The sequence below is a fragment of the Echeneis naucrates genome, chromosome 3 (assembly GCF_900963305.1).
Source record: "Echeneis naucrates chromosome 3, fEcheNa1.1, whole genome shotgun sequence".
NCBI lineage: Eukaryota > Metazoa > Chordata > Actinopteri > Carangiformes > Echeneidae > Echeneis > Echeneis naucrates.
Genome location: NC_042513.1, coordinates 21,295,221 through 21,312,251, shown reverse-complemented (window position 1 = coordinate 21,312,251; position 17,031 = coordinate 21,295,221). Strand labels below are relative to the sequence as shown.

General features: G+C 46.1%; 2 protein-coding genes across 4 annotated transcripts in view; one reads left to right on the top strand and one right to left on the bottom strand.

Moving 5' to 3' along the window:
- Nucleotides 1-5,048, top strand: part of LOC115040852 (frizzled-3-like) — a 24,135-nt gene extending 19,087 nt beyond the window's left edge. For 2 of the 3 annotated variants that reach the window (XM_029497936.1, XM_029497937.1), the window contains exons 8-11: nucleotides 1,377-1,525; nucleotides 1,790-1,904; nucleotides 2,240-2,403; nucleotides 2,505-5,048. In XM_029497936.1, coding sequence (XP_029353796.1) covers nucleotides 1,377-1,525; nucleotides 1,790-1,904; nucleotides 2,240-2,403; nucleotides 2,505-2,727 — 651 coding nt within the window. In that variant the 3' untranslated portion in view covers nucleotides 2,728-5,048. The remainder of the gene's footprint in view (nucleotides 1-1,376; nucleotides 1,526-1,789; nucleotides 1,905-2,239; nucleotides 2,404-2,504) is intronic. The other variant, XM_029497938.1, reaches the window with a different exon arrangement.
- Nucleotides 4,760-17,031, bottom strand: kif28 (kinesin family member 28). Its single transcript, XM_029498571.1, has 27 exons — nucleotides 16,978-17,031; nucleotides 15,817-16,008; nucleotides 15,679-15,729; nucleotides 15,375-15,527; nucleotides 15,254-15,289; nucleotides 14,760-14,879; nucleotides 14,017-14,124; nucleotides 13,614-13,768; nucleotides 13,428-13,539; nucleotides 13,264-13,331; nucleotides 13,015-13,157; nucleotides 12,820-12,941; nucleotides 12,625-12,715; nucleotides 12,492-12,552; nucleotides 12,263-12,386; nucleotides 12,039-12,174; nucleotides 11,831-11,949; nucleotides 11,591-11,698; nucleotides 11,423-11,515; nucleotides 11,087-11,221; nucleotides 10,911-10,981; nucleotides 10,692-10,826; nucleotides 10,403-10,569; nucleotides 10,215-10,309; nucleotides 9,967-10,096; nucleotides 5,661-5,794; nucleotides 4,760-5,537 (listed from the first exon to the last, which is right to left on the bottom strand). Exons 1-27 carry the CDS (start codon nucleotides 17,029-17,031, stop codon nucleotides 5,379-5,381), a joined length of 3,072 nt encoding a protein of 1,023 aa, XP_029354431.1. The 3' UTR covers nucleotides 4,760-5,378.

Below are 17,031 nucleotides of genomic sequence, written 5' to 3'. Positions count from 1 at the left end.
TTCAAACATTAACCATACATACACCATATTTCATGGATATTAAAGCAGAGAGCGGTTACAAAAGAACTGTCATCTTATATTACTTGTGTTTGTGTGTGGACTCTTGAAGGGAGACCCCCTCTTAAGTCCTATTGTAACTCTGGAATTTCACTGTTTTTTGATCTTTGTTTCATGCAAATGTTGGCACGTGCAAGACAGCATATAATTGTTATAATTGTTTTTTTCTTTTGTTACTGTTTTTGTGGATGTTTTTGTCTTGGGTGTTAGTTTACTGAAGGCTCAGGTTTTGTTTTGTTTTGTTTTTTTGCTTTATAGCAGGGCCCAAATATGTGACATTTAATCTAAGCCTGGGCGACACAGACTAATACCAACTCTAACTAATTCCAACATGCAACATAACTCTCCTGAGATCTGATTCTTTCAAAATCAGGAAATGCCTGGGCTTTGTAACACTCCTCAACTAGAAGTTTCCGAAGGAGACAGCTTGGATAAAAAATACTTGGAGAATAGCATTTTTACCAGCATTTATTCTTAATTGTACTGAGGCGGTTAAAAAAAAAAAAAAAAGTAAAATGTCACTCATAGTTGTGTATGTACATACACAAAGTGGGTTATTAAATAGTCTATGTCCAATTCTTATCACATTGATTCTTTGATTTTGAGTTAACACAATCTCATAAAATAAAATGGCCACTGTTGCTGTCATGTCAGTCAAAACTATTTAAAAAATGCCCTTATTAGTGTGTTTCTTATCCATTTTAAACTACAGCACTGCAGCAGTGTGAGAGAACTAAAAAAAGAAAGTTTTTAGTTTATCATCTTTCAGAAAGAAATCTGTTTGGAAGATTTAACGTTTAAATCTAATGTGCAAGCACAGACGTTGGGCTCTGTTTATGTTTTGAAACTCAATCCAGTTGTCTTTTTCTCTCTTTCATCAAGAGTGAGTCAGGAGAAATTTAGGCTGAATTAAACCAGGTAGCGATAATCAATATCCAAGCCCCACCTCGTTTACACAGCTGGTGGGAAATCCTGCCCTCTGCTGTATTGTATAGTAAGATGCATCAAGGTCCATCTGAGGAGACATCCCGACTGCAGTTCAGCTGCTTCCCTCATTCTTCAGTCATAAGGCTGGACAATAAACATTAAACATTTCTGGATTCTTTAGCTCACATAGTTAAAGTGACATCGTAAGTTCCTTCGTACTGTTACTGCTGATACAGTATTCGGTTTTTCATTTTTAATCTTAAATTCTGGTCAATTTCCAAAATAATAAAAGCTGTCCTCCCTCTAATCTTCGATATTTCTGTCTGTATGATCAATCCCTCCCATTTCGTTTTAGAGCTCTGCAGTTAATAATTAATATTTATGTTCTCTAGGTGGAGCAGACCAGCCGGCCAGTCATAGTTTTATTCCTAATCAAATACCTGATGATGCTGGTGGTGGGCATTCCCTCTGTTTTCTGGGTGGGCAGTAAGAAGACATGTTTTGAATGGGCCAGCTTTCTTCATGGACACAGACACAAAGAGTAAGATTGGACCTTTTTATGTTTTGTTTTTAGCTCTGTTCTACCTTCAGATGTGATATTTTCATTCTGATTCAATGCTTAATATGGTCAGAAAGGTTGAATTGAGTATTTGATAAGTTTTTATTTCTGTGGAAAGTTCGCAGACAGTTAGAAATACAGTTTAGGTGGAAATAGTACCTGCAGATAATCTTGTCATGCATTTTCCTTGTTTCTTATCCTTACACGATTTACTCCTGCACTCTCTGGCTTTCTTTCTCTCTGTAGCAGTGGAGTGAATGAGTCTCGCCAGGTCCTGCAGGAGCAGCCAGACTTTGCCCAGTCTTTGCTGCGTGAACCGAACACTCCTGTTATTAGGAAGTCCAGAGGAACATCCACACAGGTAGGACCTTAGTGATTCAGCAGTATCACAAACAAACAGTGTAATGTTGGTTGTAGAGGCAACAAAATAAGCAAATATCGTTGTTTTAACTATTTGTTAACCCTTCAAACAAAAAATCCCATTAGATCATAGTTGAATCAGATTTACTGTGCACTTTAAAGTATCTCTATATCTCACTCCATGATGATGAGATGTGTTTGTTAGAATCCAGAATATAAGAATGTTTTTATGGCATGCTTTTTCTTTGAGTAAATATTTTTATTTATTCATTGTTCTTAACAAAGCCTTTGGTGCTGTCTGTCTCTATCTGTTCTACCCCATTTATCTACCTGAAGGGCACCTCCACCCACGCCTCCTCTACTCACTTGGCTGTCCTGGATGACCTTGATGAACCAGTCAGAACTCATCATGGCCACGGCGCCTCCACCAGGAGTAAAGCCAGCAGTGTCCACAGTAAGGCTAGTTACCATGGCAGCCTGCGCCGCATTCGAGACGACAGGTAGAACTCGAAAGCTGAAGCTCTGATTATCAGCGTGTCAGATGGTGTAAATCAAACGCAATAAGGTCTCTCTCTAATAACTCTCTTTCCTGCTTGCTCAGGAGTGATACTATGGTTTACCGAGGTACAGAGCAGCGCAGTTTCCATGGCAGCATGCCGCGTCTGGACCACCCCCTCTCCACTCACAGCAGCCTCCATCAGATAGATGCCCGCTCAAGGCACAGCAGCCAGCGAGATGTTTCTGAGGCCCCACCCACTCTCATCACCCACGGAACCACAGCAAGTGACAGTCGAGTCAGTGAAAATGACGGCACAAGTGCCTGACCACAGTCTCCATCTTTACAGGAAGTCAGGACACTGGTGATGCCTTCTTAAGGAGGACTCACTCCTTGCTGATACACACTTCTACATTTACTGTGAAAGTGTGAAACTGCAGAATGGAGCAGTGATATTTGATGCCATTTCCTCACTGGTCAGTTGTGGCAAACAATGTGAACATGTTCAGTATTTTGTAGATGCAGTCAGGTTTCACCAGAAGTCTAATTGTAATTTGCATGGATTTGGTTCACTAGACAAAAACTGACAGGAAGGGACGTTGATGTAACTTGTCACTAAGGATATGATTTTGCTCCAGGTGAACTGTGGATGAATTATCAGATTCTGGATTTAGTCCAGACATGAGAGCATTGAGACTCGTCTTATGGCGGCATTACTGCAAAAATAATGACCCTACACAAATTTGCAGAATCTACGTTAATATTGTTACTCTTTTTATAACAATCTTAAATGGTTTGTCCTCCAGCTTGGTAATAGCTCCAATGAAACTGGGACGTTCTTCAGTCTGATCTAATTATTCCTACTCATTGTCTTAGACTGCAGCTCTTAATAAACGACCTTCATCTTTGTGTGGCTTTCGAGACAGACCCATATGGGGCTATATGTGGACCTCTCTGTGGTGTAGTGGAATATTTTTATACTGTGAAAATCATCTGTCTGCTGCTGAAAGCTTTGCGCGTGTGTGTGTGTGTGTGTGTGTCACCCCTCTGTTAAGAAGAAAACTGAACCCAGAATGTAAAAGGGCTGCTTTTTTTTTTTGTTTGTTTGTTTTTTGTTGAGTTGGAAAAAGGCAGATGAACTACAATTCAATTAGATTCACTAGTTTGTTGTTGGTCATAAAAACAGAGCCATCACAGACTTGGCAGAGCCATACTACAGAGATGTTTCGTGGAAAAAAACTGGAATAATACTTTACATGCACAGAGGTCATTCCAGTGCTGCCAAAACAATCTTAGTACTGACCCGTCTGCAAAGGCAGGTGCTTGGCCAAAAAAAAAAAAAAAAAAGACAAGTCAGCTTTAGAGACGAGCAAGTTAAGCCAAGTCATGTCAAAGTTTAAACAGTTTACAATCTGTACAACACACACAGCTCTGTGTCTAATGTTAGCTGGAGAATTGTAACTTAAAAGTCAGGTATACATCCTTCACTGCATCGGCTGGATGCTGAAATCTGATATGCGCATGCCCGAAATATTAGTTTCTGCTACTTCCAGGGAGTACATTTTTGTTTTGTTATGCTATCCAGTGTACTTGATATGTACCCAAACTGCTTTGAAACATGCTTTGTGTGCTTAATTTGTTCAGACTCAGAACACAAACTGTCCAAAGTTGTACAGATGATTAGAAGTCAGACATTAAAAAGGAAACAGTTCATTTTACACTTGATTGTTACAGGACCTGTATATTGTCACTCTTCTCTTGCGTTTTTTTCATTCCCCAATCCCTCAAGATCCAATTGACCTACCTCACCTCTACCTACAGCCTTCTCTGTACACACACACACACACACACACACACACACACACACACACACACACACACACACACACACACACACACACACACACACACACCTTTTAATGTGCTCAACACATGAAATCAGTTCAGTAAAAATGGTGCTTGTTCCTGAAGCATCTGAGCTTCTGTAAAGTTTAACACAAACCACACTGACTCTACCTTGAGCTCACACACAAACACACACACCTCAGAAGTATACACGTAGCTAGCCATCTGTCTTTTTCCATTCTACCTCCTCACTTTTAATGTACCGAGCTGATTCTCTGGCCTTTCACTGCTGCCTCCGTTTGTGTGTCTGCGCCTGTTTTAAGTTTCTTCGACCAACTGCCTGCTCCCAGCTTGTCTTTGCTGTGTATCTGTTGTGTATAGATTTTCTGTCCTGTGTGATAACTAATCTGCCTCACATCAGCCTTTTGCCTCTCGTTCTATAAATGTGCCCACACTATTCTTTTTTTGGACCTACAGCAACTGTCTGTACTGTAGAAACATTAACCGTTGTGCTTTTACCTTTGAGTTGGACATTACGATAAGAAGAGCTGAGGTAAAAACGTCAAACTCAACACTATGAGTGTCGTATATTTCATTTTTCAGCAGCCTCTGTGGTTTCTGATGCTCGGCTGTCAGTAATTATACTGAGTGAACTGCAGCAGCTTGAAAATTTAACAATGATGGTTCAAAAACATCATACTGGGAATTAATGAAACTTGAGTTGTTTGCCTTTTTAATTTATTTACATTTTGAGACTGTAATTACTTCTTTTACATGCAGTGTAATAAACGTTTTCTAAACTTATGTGCTTTCCTTTTGATCTTACTGTGTTGATTTGTTATTCTGTTAGTGCTACAGTTCCATATTTTTTTATGAAAGTTGGTTAATCTGAATATTTCTCTTTAAAAAAAAATAAAGTGACTAATATTGGCTTCTTAATTTTAACATATTTTACGATCTTGAGAATATCAATAATATAAATTTTTAGTTGAGTGTCCACATTATCGTTTAACCACAACCAGTGTGAATAAACACTGATGGGCCCTATCTTCAGTCTCATCTCTACTGCAGTGTTGTAAAATGAAAGGACGAGACATTCACCTTCTTAATACTTTTTGAAAATCAGCTCCGCAGTCAGGACCAGAATCCTGATCGTTCCCGTTTCCGGCGGACAATAGCAGCTACATCTTGTTTGAGAGTGGAGACGCTCTGTTCCAGCTGCTCTGAGAAATCTCTCAACAGACGACTCTGCTCATCAATAAAGAATCTGAACCCCAGCAGGTCAGACTCCTCCTGGAAAATACACAGAAATACACACTTCATTTTTAACAGGTGTCTGTAAAAGTTCAACACAAAAATTCAGCAGTAACAGTCATGAATCACTAATACTGAAGCTGCAGACGGATGGATGCTCACACTGGGTCTGTGTCTGCGCAGGCGCTGCAGCTGACCCCTGACTGAGGTCATACTGTGGTAGAAAACCTTGAGAGCTCGGGCAAACTCTGCATCACAGCTGGGCCGCACCGACCGGCCACGGACACTCTCCCCCCCTGAGACAAGAAGAAACTGATCGACTCATTCTTTTTTACGTTCCTAATTTCTTTAAAGTTTTGTTCGCGTGAAACAATGTTTGTGCTGATTCTGTAAATTTAAACTTAGTTTTCAGTTTACTGGCATGAAAACGAAAGTTACGAATGTAACTAAGGTTCTATCAATCCCAAATGACCGCCAGAGGCGGCACTTCTGCACTGAATATTCCCTTTAGCGCATGCGCAGTTCGGCTACGTATACCAACGATATCACCTGTGACCTCTGGGTGACCCGGAGGAGACCATATCTTCCGGTGTCACCTGAGGCTCGTTTCCTTCAGAATCTTCTCGCGTGCACACAAGGATTCTGAGTGACGGAGAGCTTTGGTGGTCATTCGGGATTCATAGAACCGTAGTTACATTCGTAACTTTCATTCTATTTCATCCCTGCTGACCGCCGGTGGTGGTGCTTTAAGCACTGAATGACTCATACCAGCAAGGTCACGAACCTTCAGTGTGAAGAGGTAGTGGACTCCAGCCGCAGGACCGCAGCCAATGGATGGTCAGTGGCTACATTCACTCTGTAGAATCTGGAACCGCGGCACAAATGTCCTCCAGGGACACTCCCCTCAGGGCAGCCCATGATGTAGCAACACTCCTGGTAGAGTGGCACTGCACACCAGATGGCAGCGGACGGTTACTTGCCCAATATGCATGGGCAATGACGTCGACAATCCAGTGGGACAAGGGCTGCTTGGAGACAGCGCAACCCCTGTTAGGGTCAGATCTCCTAATGCATGCAGTGGCTGCAATATAGGCCCTCAGGGCCCGCACTGGGCACAATAGTTCAGGTTTGTCCCCTCCATCTCCTGGAGGAGGGTTGTACTGCGCAAGCCAAATAGGCTGGTTGAGGTGAGCGCGGTACAACACCTTAGGGAGGAATGCTGTGTTCGGCCACAGAGTGACCCCTGAGCCATCCGAGTTCCACCTTAAGAACGAGTCACTGACAGGGCGTGTAGCTCACTGACACGCTTTGCAGAGGAAATGGCCAGGAGGAACGCAGTCTTAAAGGTAATCCACTTCAGCTCTGCTTGTGCCAAGGGTTCAACTGGTGTCTGGCGTAGTGCAACCAGCACTAGTGGAAGATCCCATGGTGGAATTCTCGTGACCCTCGGAGGATGTAATCTCTGAGTGCCCTTCAAGAAGAGGGACACCAGAGTGTGGCTGCCTACTGTGCTGTTGACAGGATATTGCTGCCACGTACACTTTTCGCGTCAATGGAGAACGACCCTCATCCAGGAGGAACTGGAGGAAGTCAAGGACAGTTGGCACAGAGTAGCACACAGAGTTCTCATCACGACTCGTACACCAGTTGGAAAACAGTCTCCATCTATTCTCATACTGGAGACAAGTGGACGGTGCGCTCGCGTTCATTATGGTGTGTCTGACAGGGTCCGCACAGATGTTCAAAAGTGGCTCGGGCCCTCCAGCCGCCAGACACAGTCAGAGACGTTGTAGATCGGGGTGCCAGATTCACCCCACCAGTTGGGACAGGAGATCTCTCCTGTCGGGAAGGCGCCATGGCGGATTGCGACAGAGTCCGTGCAGCAGAGGGAACCAGCTCGTCCCTGGCCAGAAGGGGGCCATCTTGGAGGCCCCTGTGGAGTACCAGTCGAATCAGGGGAAGTGGAGGGAAGGCATACAGAAGGCCATCTGGCGTCCTGGCCTAAAGGGCTTGTCATCTCGGCCAAGGAGAACCACAAAGGGCAGTGAGTTGATGCTTCTGAAGCGAAGAGGTCCACCTCCGCTTTGCCGAAGAGGTTCCAGATATTGTGCACTACCTCTGGGTGGAGGCGCCACTCTCCTGCTGGAGGTTTCTGGCGGGAGAGAAAATCTGCCAGGTGGTTCTGCTCTCCCGGTAGGTACATTGCCCGAAGGCTGATCAGGCAGGGAGCTGCTCATGTGAGGAGAAGAAGTGTTCAAGAGCTAGGTGTACTGCCCGCAGCTCCACCACATTGATGTGTGCAACCCAGTCTCCCATGGGCTGCCCTGCTCTGCTACACTGCACCCCATCCTGAGGGGCAGGCATCTGTGGTGAGTCTCCCTGCGAGACAGAACGCGGCCCATATGAACACCCCTGAGCATGTAGGCCCTGTCGCGATACCCTGAGCTTCCTGCACCTGTGCTGCTTGGCGTCCAGGTGGACGGTCTGGCTGTCATTGTAACAGTGTTCAATGTCATTCCAATGAAAGATCTGGTCTGTAACAGCACCAGGCAACTCTTCTCCAAGTTCACCCTGATTCCTGAGACGGCACACAGACAAGCCAGTCGTCCAAGTATGGAAGGACTTTCATGCCCTGAGACTGGAGAGGCGCAAGGGCTGTAGCCATACACCTCGTGAACACCCTTGGGGAGAGGGAGAGCCCAAAGGGCAGCACCCTGAACTGCCAGTGGAGACCTCGATAGGTGAAGCAAAGGAACTGCCGATGTTGCTGAGCGATGGGTACATGGAAGTAAGTGTCCTTGAGGTCGATGGATGTGAACCATTCTCCATGTGCTATAGTTTGCAGGACCTCTGCTATGGTCAGCATGTGGAAGGGTATGACTTTCATGAATCTGTTTAGCCCTCTTCGGTCTAAGATCGGGTGAAAGCCCCCGGTCTTTTTTGTGACAAGGAAATAGGTTGAGTAGAACCCTCTGGGACGTGACAAAGGAGCCACAGCCTCAATGGAATCAGCAGTCACATTGCCCTCCTGTAGTGAAGCTGAGAGGGCCAACATGAGATGTGACATTGAGTTCCCCATGCGACCAGCACGTGCTCCAGCATCGTAGGCCCTTGTGAGGAGATCGTCTGTGAGCCGACACTGGGGTCGAGGGCACCTAGCATCCCTTCGCAGAGCTTCATCCGGGGACACTATGAGTGAGGCAATGGTGGGATGCATCGTGCATGGCTGCATGCAACTCAGCAGACAGCTACTCTACCTTAGACGAAAGCCTGCTATGATCAGACTTTGTCTTCTTCCTGGGGGGTGCAGCTGCCACCGCCATTGCTCGAAGCTTGGAGCGTCTCAGAGAGTCCGGAGGTGGCTGGCCTGATGTGGGGAGGTCACGCCCCTCTTCTGGATATTCCACCTCTGCCAGTCTTGCAGCCCTCACAGCTCGAGGTAAGTAGCTGCAGTTCATGCAGGGATTGTCGGACAGTGCATCCCGCAGGTGCTCAGGGCCAAGGCATGTGGGGAAGAGGTCGTGGCCATCCTCTGGTTGTAGAGGGGCCTGACAAGACGTGCAGAGATGGGAGTCATCCATTGTGGTAGGTGCTCCTGCCTTGCTGTCCTATAGGGCCTTTTACTGGGGGGAGGTGGCGCGTACGCCGCCTGTGCCAGGCAATGGCCTCAGTAGAGATCAGCGACCACTTGGGCAACCTGAGCGCGGACGCTATGGGCAGGCCAAGTGTGGGAACTGTATGCTGAAGGGAGGAAGCCCGTACACGTCCTATACCAGCAGGAGCCCAAAACAGAGAAACAAAAACAAAGGGAGCCACCGCTGTGGCCCTTACCCAATCAGGGTTCTCAACTTTAATTAACTGATTAATTTAACTAATTGGAGCGCTGACCGCTACAATTAACAAAAAGCAAAGCGTGTGCTGGGGGGAGGCAGCGCGCACGCAGCCTGTACCAACAGAGTGACAACCACACTCATCCGCGGATGAAGTTATAAGCTACCGCTAGCGGAGAATCCACGTTGTGCACTGGGACGCGCTCGCGCAACCCACCAAGTAGGTAAGCGAGCGAAAGACGGCAGCTCGAGCAAGTAACTTAAACGCCGGGAGAAGGATGCGCGAACGCCATCGTCACCGACAGGAAGTTAATAAGCGAAACAAAGTAGCTGCAAAGAAATAAGAATATACTCACCTTGTCCCGGGAGGGAGGTGAGGGCACAGCCTTACCGGCGAGAGAGTGTCGCGTCGCTGCTCCGACCGTTGAACAAGGTGGCTGTGGTGGAGCGGGCCGAATGCAAACTGCGCGCGAGATGAACAGAAGGAAACGAGCCTCACGTGACACCGGAAGATATGGTCTCCTCCGGGTCACCCAGAGGTCACAGGTGGTTGGTATACGTACTCGAACTGCGCATGCGCGAAGGGGAAACGCCAGTGCTGACAGCAGGGATGAAATAGAACAGCATTTGTTGGTTACCGTTCCTGGCTGCGTTGAGTTGTTCTTTCAGACTATGATTTTCTTTCCTCAACGAAGCGTTAATACTCCTTAGTTCCTCCAAGTCCTGTTCAAGGGCTCTCACAGAACAGAGCTCTGTAGAGAGTACAGGCTGTAGCACACACAGACACAATTTGGTTTGGTTGTTTTCTCACTTATTTTAAGGGAAATGCATAAAACATTGAAAGACACATGTATAGATTATTTTAGTGGGAAGGAAACAGACTTACTGCTATGTTTGTTGGCTCTGCCCTGTCAATGAGAAACACACCCTCTGCGGTCATTTTCACTCCCTCCAGACACGACGTCAAATCTGTGCATCCGTCTGAGGCAGATGAGATGAATCAAACCAGAGTCACATGTCCAAAGCTGATATCCTGAAAGGCGCCTGTAAATATTTGTATTCTGTCTGAGTCACCTTGAAGGCCCCAGAGCTCCAGGACGACAGCGCTGCTCTGCAGGTAGTCCAGCAGACGCTGGGAGGTGTGGAGGGAGGCGAAGTGGACTCTGTGGTCCAGCAGAGGGTTTAAGTTGTGCCACACAGCTGGAGTGTAGAGAGGCTGGCTGCAGTCAAATAACCTGAAGCTAAAAGACGCGGCAAAGGAAGAGGACACAAAGTACGCCCCATCAGATCGAAGACAATAATATTTTTAAGCCTGGCTTCAGTGCCCGGCCTGGCTGCTGATGTAAAGTGTTGTGTAACTCACCCAAATTGGACTCCTCTGTCGCGGGCCTCTCTGATCCAGCGCACACCACAACACTGTTCCAGAACCAGCTGGAAGTCCAATCTTCGACCCAGTAACTCAGACGGGTCGATCAGGATATCGTCTTCACCAAGTGGTCTGCAGAAATTAATGAATTATTATTTTGGATTGCTTACTGTGTGTGTGTGTGTGTGTGTGTGTGTGTGTGTGTGCGCGTCATACAGTCCGATGGAGTTGCAGGGAACCAGCTGTGCTTGCAGGATGGCCTCCTCTGTCCCCTCTGATCCCAGCACCTGGAGGCACAGGTTGTCAGCCCTTCATAAGTTTATACACATCTCCCACCTGACAGTGCTGTCAGACGGGCAGGTGTGTTGAAATGTAAACCAGGTTTGTTGCACCTCCAGCTGCTCCTCCAGCGGGATGCGGTAGGCCAGAGACTGAAGCCAGAGGTGAGCGGTGCCAAGGAGCAGAGGCTCCACTGGATCCCAGAATGGGTCTTTATCTCTGGGTAACACTGCTGTGGACGGCCCCTCCTGACAAAAGCAGTAAAAATCTCAATTCAAAGGAGACGTGATCACGGATGTGAGTCTGCTCAGCAGCTTTGAAATTAAAGTATTAGTGTGGTATTAAACAAGCACATTCCAGCGTTTGTCATTTTCCTGGATGAAATATCTTTTTTTTCCCCATTTGTGCTGAAAGCTTTTAGGCTTTTGGCATTCATTCGATTTACTCACATTGTCTGCGCTCTGCTCAGCCTGGTGCTGCTGGTAGACTTCTTCCATCAGGAATTTACGGTTCACAAACTTGGCCTTGGACCACATCCATACCTGAGGGGGGGGGCAAAGAAACAATAAATCCTGAAAGGCACAAACACAAATAAATGTAAATGTTCAGAAAGTGACCTGTTTTCTTCCCACTGAAGTGACTCTGACAACGATCTCCTTCTGCAGGTCGTGACCTTTTGAATCTGACAGCGCCAAATTCTTGATCGCCAAACTGAACTCCACCCCCTTAAATCATGACAGTGATTTTTAGTTCCATGGTCATGTATGACAAAAAACAAACAAACAAACAAACAATCATTACAAATATTACATGTAGATGGTCAGTAAAAACCAGAGAGGAGAAGATTTGAGTTTCACCTTGCTCAGCTCCTGGCTCATCTGGTTGGCTTCAGCCACCATGGGCATCAGTTTGATGTAATCGTAGAAAACGGCCAGCAGACTGGGGTCTGTGTGTGATGACGCAGCACTGGGCGGACCTAATCAGACACAGGAGACGAGCACACGGTGAGTAAAAAAAAACAACAACAACAGCACTTCCCTGCTCGCAGCTGTTGGTCCCGCTCACCCAGGTGGATTCCCTCAGCAGCGGCAAGTTCAGACTGAAAGTAGTCGTAGTCGTAGCGGCTCCAGTCATCGCCGCCCCTCTCAGATGGATAGCCAACGAACAGGTAGGTACAGTTGGAACCAAGAATGAGGCGATCCTCGACGGGGACACAAAAAGAAAATATTGTTTGTGTACTTTCACGACACGCTGAGCAGTCGCATCACTAAATTTGTGTTGAGACTCACCAGGTGCTGCAGCTCAGTCGTCTCAGCTACAGCGTGGCCATTAACAATGACCTTTGACCCTGGCTGTGGGGTCAGCGTTACCTGACGCTGTTCATTCCTGAACACAGCATGACACTCCTGGATCCTAACACACACACACACACACACACACACACTTGCCTCCTCTTCAAAAGAACCAGCAGCCTCTTTCATTTGAGCTGGCTGTGTGATGACGTCGAAGGAAACTCACCCTAAGCCCTTAATGGAGATGGACCTCGGAGAGGAGTCACACAGGCCGATGATCCATTCACCTGGAACACAAAACAGCAAGAATGATCTGAAATGACACACAAAAACTGGAGTGAGCTGTTTGTGAGACTGACCCTCCTGGATGAAAAGCTTCACCACTCCAGACAGCTGAGCATCCTCGTTGATGTTCAGGATGTAGGGATGCATCTGCATCATCCTCCTCTCCTGACAGTGAGGCAGAGAGGCCTTCACAAAGTGCAGTGACCTTCCGTGCTCATCTTAAACAGCAGAGTCTGTGCACCTCTGAGTGTGTGTCTGTGTGTGTGTACCTGTGTGATGTTGGCGTACTGTTGCTCCCAGTCCTTTAAGGCCTCCTGCAGATGTTGTTCCCACAGAGTCTGAATGGCTCTGATCTGGAGCTCGTTGTGCGTCAGCAGCTGGCGAAGCTCTTCTAAACACACAAACACACACACTGAGCTCTGCAGGTGTCATCCTTCAGACGCTGTTCCAGCTGTGTGTCGTACTGGTCTCGTCGTTGGCTCGGCGTCCCTCCTGGCCCAGGCGGCTCAGTCGCTGCAGCAGTCTGGCATTTTCTGCCTTCAGCTCTTTAACCAGGCGCTCCGTCGGGCTCTCATTCACCACCGCCCGGTTCTGGATACGCTTGGCCCTGGACAAATGGAGGCAGCACAGGAGACACAGTGTGAGACACAGGTGTGTGAATTAGGTGGAAAGTGACTGGCAGCAGCTTATACTGTATGAATGGTTTGTTGTACCTCTCAGCATAGCGCAGCGTGGAGAGGGACTCCTCGTAGCAGATATCAGCTGGGCTCAGCGTGGCAATCTTGAAAATTTCATTCATTTTGAAAAACAAAAACGAATGAATCAAATCAAAGAGTTGGCTCTCTGTGAATGCTGAATCCAGGATGGTGTCTGTTACCATAACGGTGCGGCTGTTGCCTCCCAGTGCAGACTGCAGCAGCTTGGTGAGAACTGAGTCTCTGTAGGGAATATGGACGACCTTTTTCCCAACCGCCACATCAGCAAGAGCACTGGAGCAGACGAGACGAGAAAATGTGAGAACAGATCAAATACATCTGGCAGAAATGTCAGTAAACAGCAGGACCTGATGACGTTGCCCAGGGTGGTGAGGCTCAGGTTGATGGCGGTGCCCTCTTTGAGTCTGTCAGCCTCTGACCCTGACGACCTCTGACGCTCACTGCCAGCCAGATCCACCAGATTAATGTTGGACTGCTTCGTGATGCTTTCTTTGGAAAATATCTGTGATATTAATTACAACAGAATTAATCCAGAATCCAGATATTATGCTGAAATGTACTAATGTACAGAGAAAGCTGTATTCATGTAAAAGGCAGACGCAAACGGAATCAGAGGATACAAGGAAACAAAAAAAGCATCAACAAAATGTCAGTTACTGATGAGAAAGCATCCAAAACAGCAACAGTATGAATTCAGTTAACTTCAATTTCAGGTTAAGATAAGTAGAACAGAGCTGAAGTGAGTGGTGCCTGTTTGAGCTGGAGGATAATCAGCATATGGGACCGACTGCTGTTGGCGTTCATGTGAGTGGCGGCCGTGGTTCGAGTCCTGGTGCCCTGTTCCATCAGCTGCTCCACCTACAGAAACAGGAGTGTGTTTTCACACAGTGTACCACCGTGGCCAAAAGTTTTTGAGAATGACACAAGTCTGCTGTCTTTTTTCATGATTTTCATGATGGCACTTGATGGAACTTGATGGAATTTTATGAAGAGCAATCAGATGAAAATGAAAACATCAGTCCTGCCACAGAAGGACCAGCTGACATCCTGTCGGTGATTCTCTTGTTAGCACCGCTGAGAGTACTGATCAGTTAGAATAACAGAGTGGAAGCTTTTAAAGGAGGGGAGAGCCTGAAATCATTGTTCTTCCTCTGTTAGCCATGTTTGCCTGCAAGGAAACACATGCAGCCATCACTGAAACAAAAAGCCACAAACTTGAGAAACTCCAACACAATGATGATGCAACAATGGGCCCAGAGAGTGAGTGACAGCTGCAGAGGAAAGTCAACACTGCAAATATGGACTCTGCATAAACTTCATACAAAAGTTAATAAAAGCCTTTGACATTTATGAAAGGCGTGTAATTATACTTCAGCACATAAACCATCTGACAAAAAGATCTAAAACCACTGAAGCAGCAAACTTTCTGAACACCAATACTTGTGTGGTTCTCAAACTGAATCAGTGAGATTGTGATCTTTTTCTCGGGCTACCTGTGGTGCACTGTCACAGGGGACTGTACGAAGACCCTCCACATAGAAACCTCTGTGTTGCTCCTCCCTCACTCTGAGCCCGCCAGGTGTACGAGACCCCCGCGACAGCAGATCAATTACCTGGAAAAGAACAACACCCAAATATTATCTGCCAACTTTATTTTATCATAACTTAATAACTTTACTTTATTATCTGTTACTAACCGCTAGTAACAGTTTAACTTCTTAAATTGGATGGAAACTTTCCAGAAACTTTCCATGGGAAGTTAAGTGATTTAGGAACACCAGCGATATTCAAGTGTATTTTCTGCAGCTATATTTAAGATCCCAGTTTAAGGCCAACCTACAATTTAATAGATTTCTGATTTATTCCTGTTCCCATGAAACGTTTCCAAATTAGACAATGCCCGTTTTCAACCCTATTCTTAAGTAAAGTCTCAGAAATGTCACTGAGCTGTAGCACCATTTAAAAAGTGGAAAACAAACTGTTTTACCTGCTCGTTATAGATTTCCATCATGCTGAAAAAGACCTGTGTGGACACAAAGAGACATTCAGAGTAAATTCAATGTCCACCACACGACCAAACCTGCCACCATGTGACACTCACGCTTTACCTGACACTGTCTGCTATCCTGGTTTTCTCTAATAGCCTGAAACAGTCGGTCACAGAGTTTAGGCACCAGGCCTTTGTTTGGCCCATAGCCCACCATGGAGTAACTCTTCCCGGAGCCGGTCTGCCCATAGGCCAGCAGTGTGGCATTGTAGCCCTGTAGACATTGATTCAGAATAGTAACTATAAGAAATGGCAGTACAGCCTCTGATGTGTCTACATCAGCCAAGGAGCGCAGAACAAAAACCGTCTTTGCTTCATGCATAAATGGAAACAGACTGAATTAAATATACTATAAATATTGACACCTGCAGTGCATTCTCCAATATTCCTTCTCCGAGGTCCTGGAACACACTGTCCTGGGGATTGGAGACATTTTATGAGTTGAAATACATATTTATACGCCCTTGTTAGTTGCAATGACTCCACCAAGCCTCGGAGCTGACCTGGTCGGCGTATCGGCCCCCAGGCTCCTCAGGCATGTACAGGCCACTGCGGTCCCGTGTGAAGCTGCTGTGGGACCAGTAGGCGTAGTCGAAGCAGAACGAGCGCTGGCTCTGAGAGTCACGAGGGTCCTGGATGGTGATGGAGTTTGACACCATGGCGACGACACACTGGCTGCCTGCATCCCTCTCTCTCTGGGTGCAGATTCATTTGGATTTCAATGAATGTGTGAGCAAGGGCAAGTGAAATGTTGTCTTCTTCAGGAAATAGCACTGAATAATAAACTACTACGGATGTGGCCAACAGTTGCGGTGCCTTTCTTTCTGGAAAGGGATTCAATTAGAGGCTCATTTCCTGTTCATACATTTAGTTTGCCCTAAAATAAAACTACTCTGTGAAAAGAGTTGAATTCTTGTTTATTCTAGATGTTAGAAAAGAGGTAGGAGAAAATTGTTAAATATGCCTTTGACATTCTAAGCAGGCTCTGAAGTTCATTGTGTTGATCAGTGTGATCATTTTGGGGTGAAATGAAGGAGGAAAATATTTGTCAAGCTCGATTAAGTTAAACCTGATGTTTATCTCTGTGAGCACAGATTTAAGGGACTGAAGAAAAGCTGCCTCAGTGTGGAAAACGTAAAACACTGGCGGCACATTGGAACAGCGGTGTCACCTCACATCAACAAGGTTCTGGGTTGGATTCCCAGGTATAACTAATGGATGGAAGGATTGTAGTGAAAAAGGGGCCATACTGCTCAACATCTCATCAGCATACATGAAATAAAAGTAAACAACAAAGAAACTGTTAGAAAGAAACCACATGGCCCCGTTAGGATCGTCTGACTTACATCATCATTTATCTGACTCTCTTAGAGAACAACTGCTGGAATTCATTGGATTCTTATTGCACCTGCTGTATTTAGTCTTTTTACAGTTTTATAATCTTACCATCTAATTAGTTTTACTGTCAATTAAAAAAAAAGTGCATGAGCACAAAAGAACCATTTAGACCAACAACCAAACCAAATCTTCAATTTACAGTAACACTGCACCAGCACATAGGAGCACGTCTATATGACACACTGTAAAAATGAAGTCTAAGGTAATCCATATTCATGAGGAAGAGGCAAAGCGCTGAGAGGAACTGGGAAAAACAGCGCACTGACCTTGTTGAATGGTCGCACTCTGACGGCCACTTTGACACAGTCCTTGCTGTACAT

What these genes read in the sequence shown, in the direction of transcription:
- kif28 (XM_029498571.1), bottom strand. Translation starts at nt 17,031, where the DNA reads ATGTACAGCAAGGACTGTGTCAAAGTGGCCGTCAGAGTGCGACCATTC. An exon ending in GAAGCTTTTCATCCAGGAGG is followed by an intron (nt 12,553 to 12,624) that starts GTCAGTCTCACA and finishes TTTGTGTTCCAG; the next exon opens with GTGAATGGATCATCGGCCTG. An exon ending in CCCTGCAACTCCATCGGACT is followed by an intron (nt 10,827 to 10,910) that starts GTATGACGCGCA and finishes TAATTTCTGCAG; the next exon opens with ACCACTTGGTGAAGACGATA.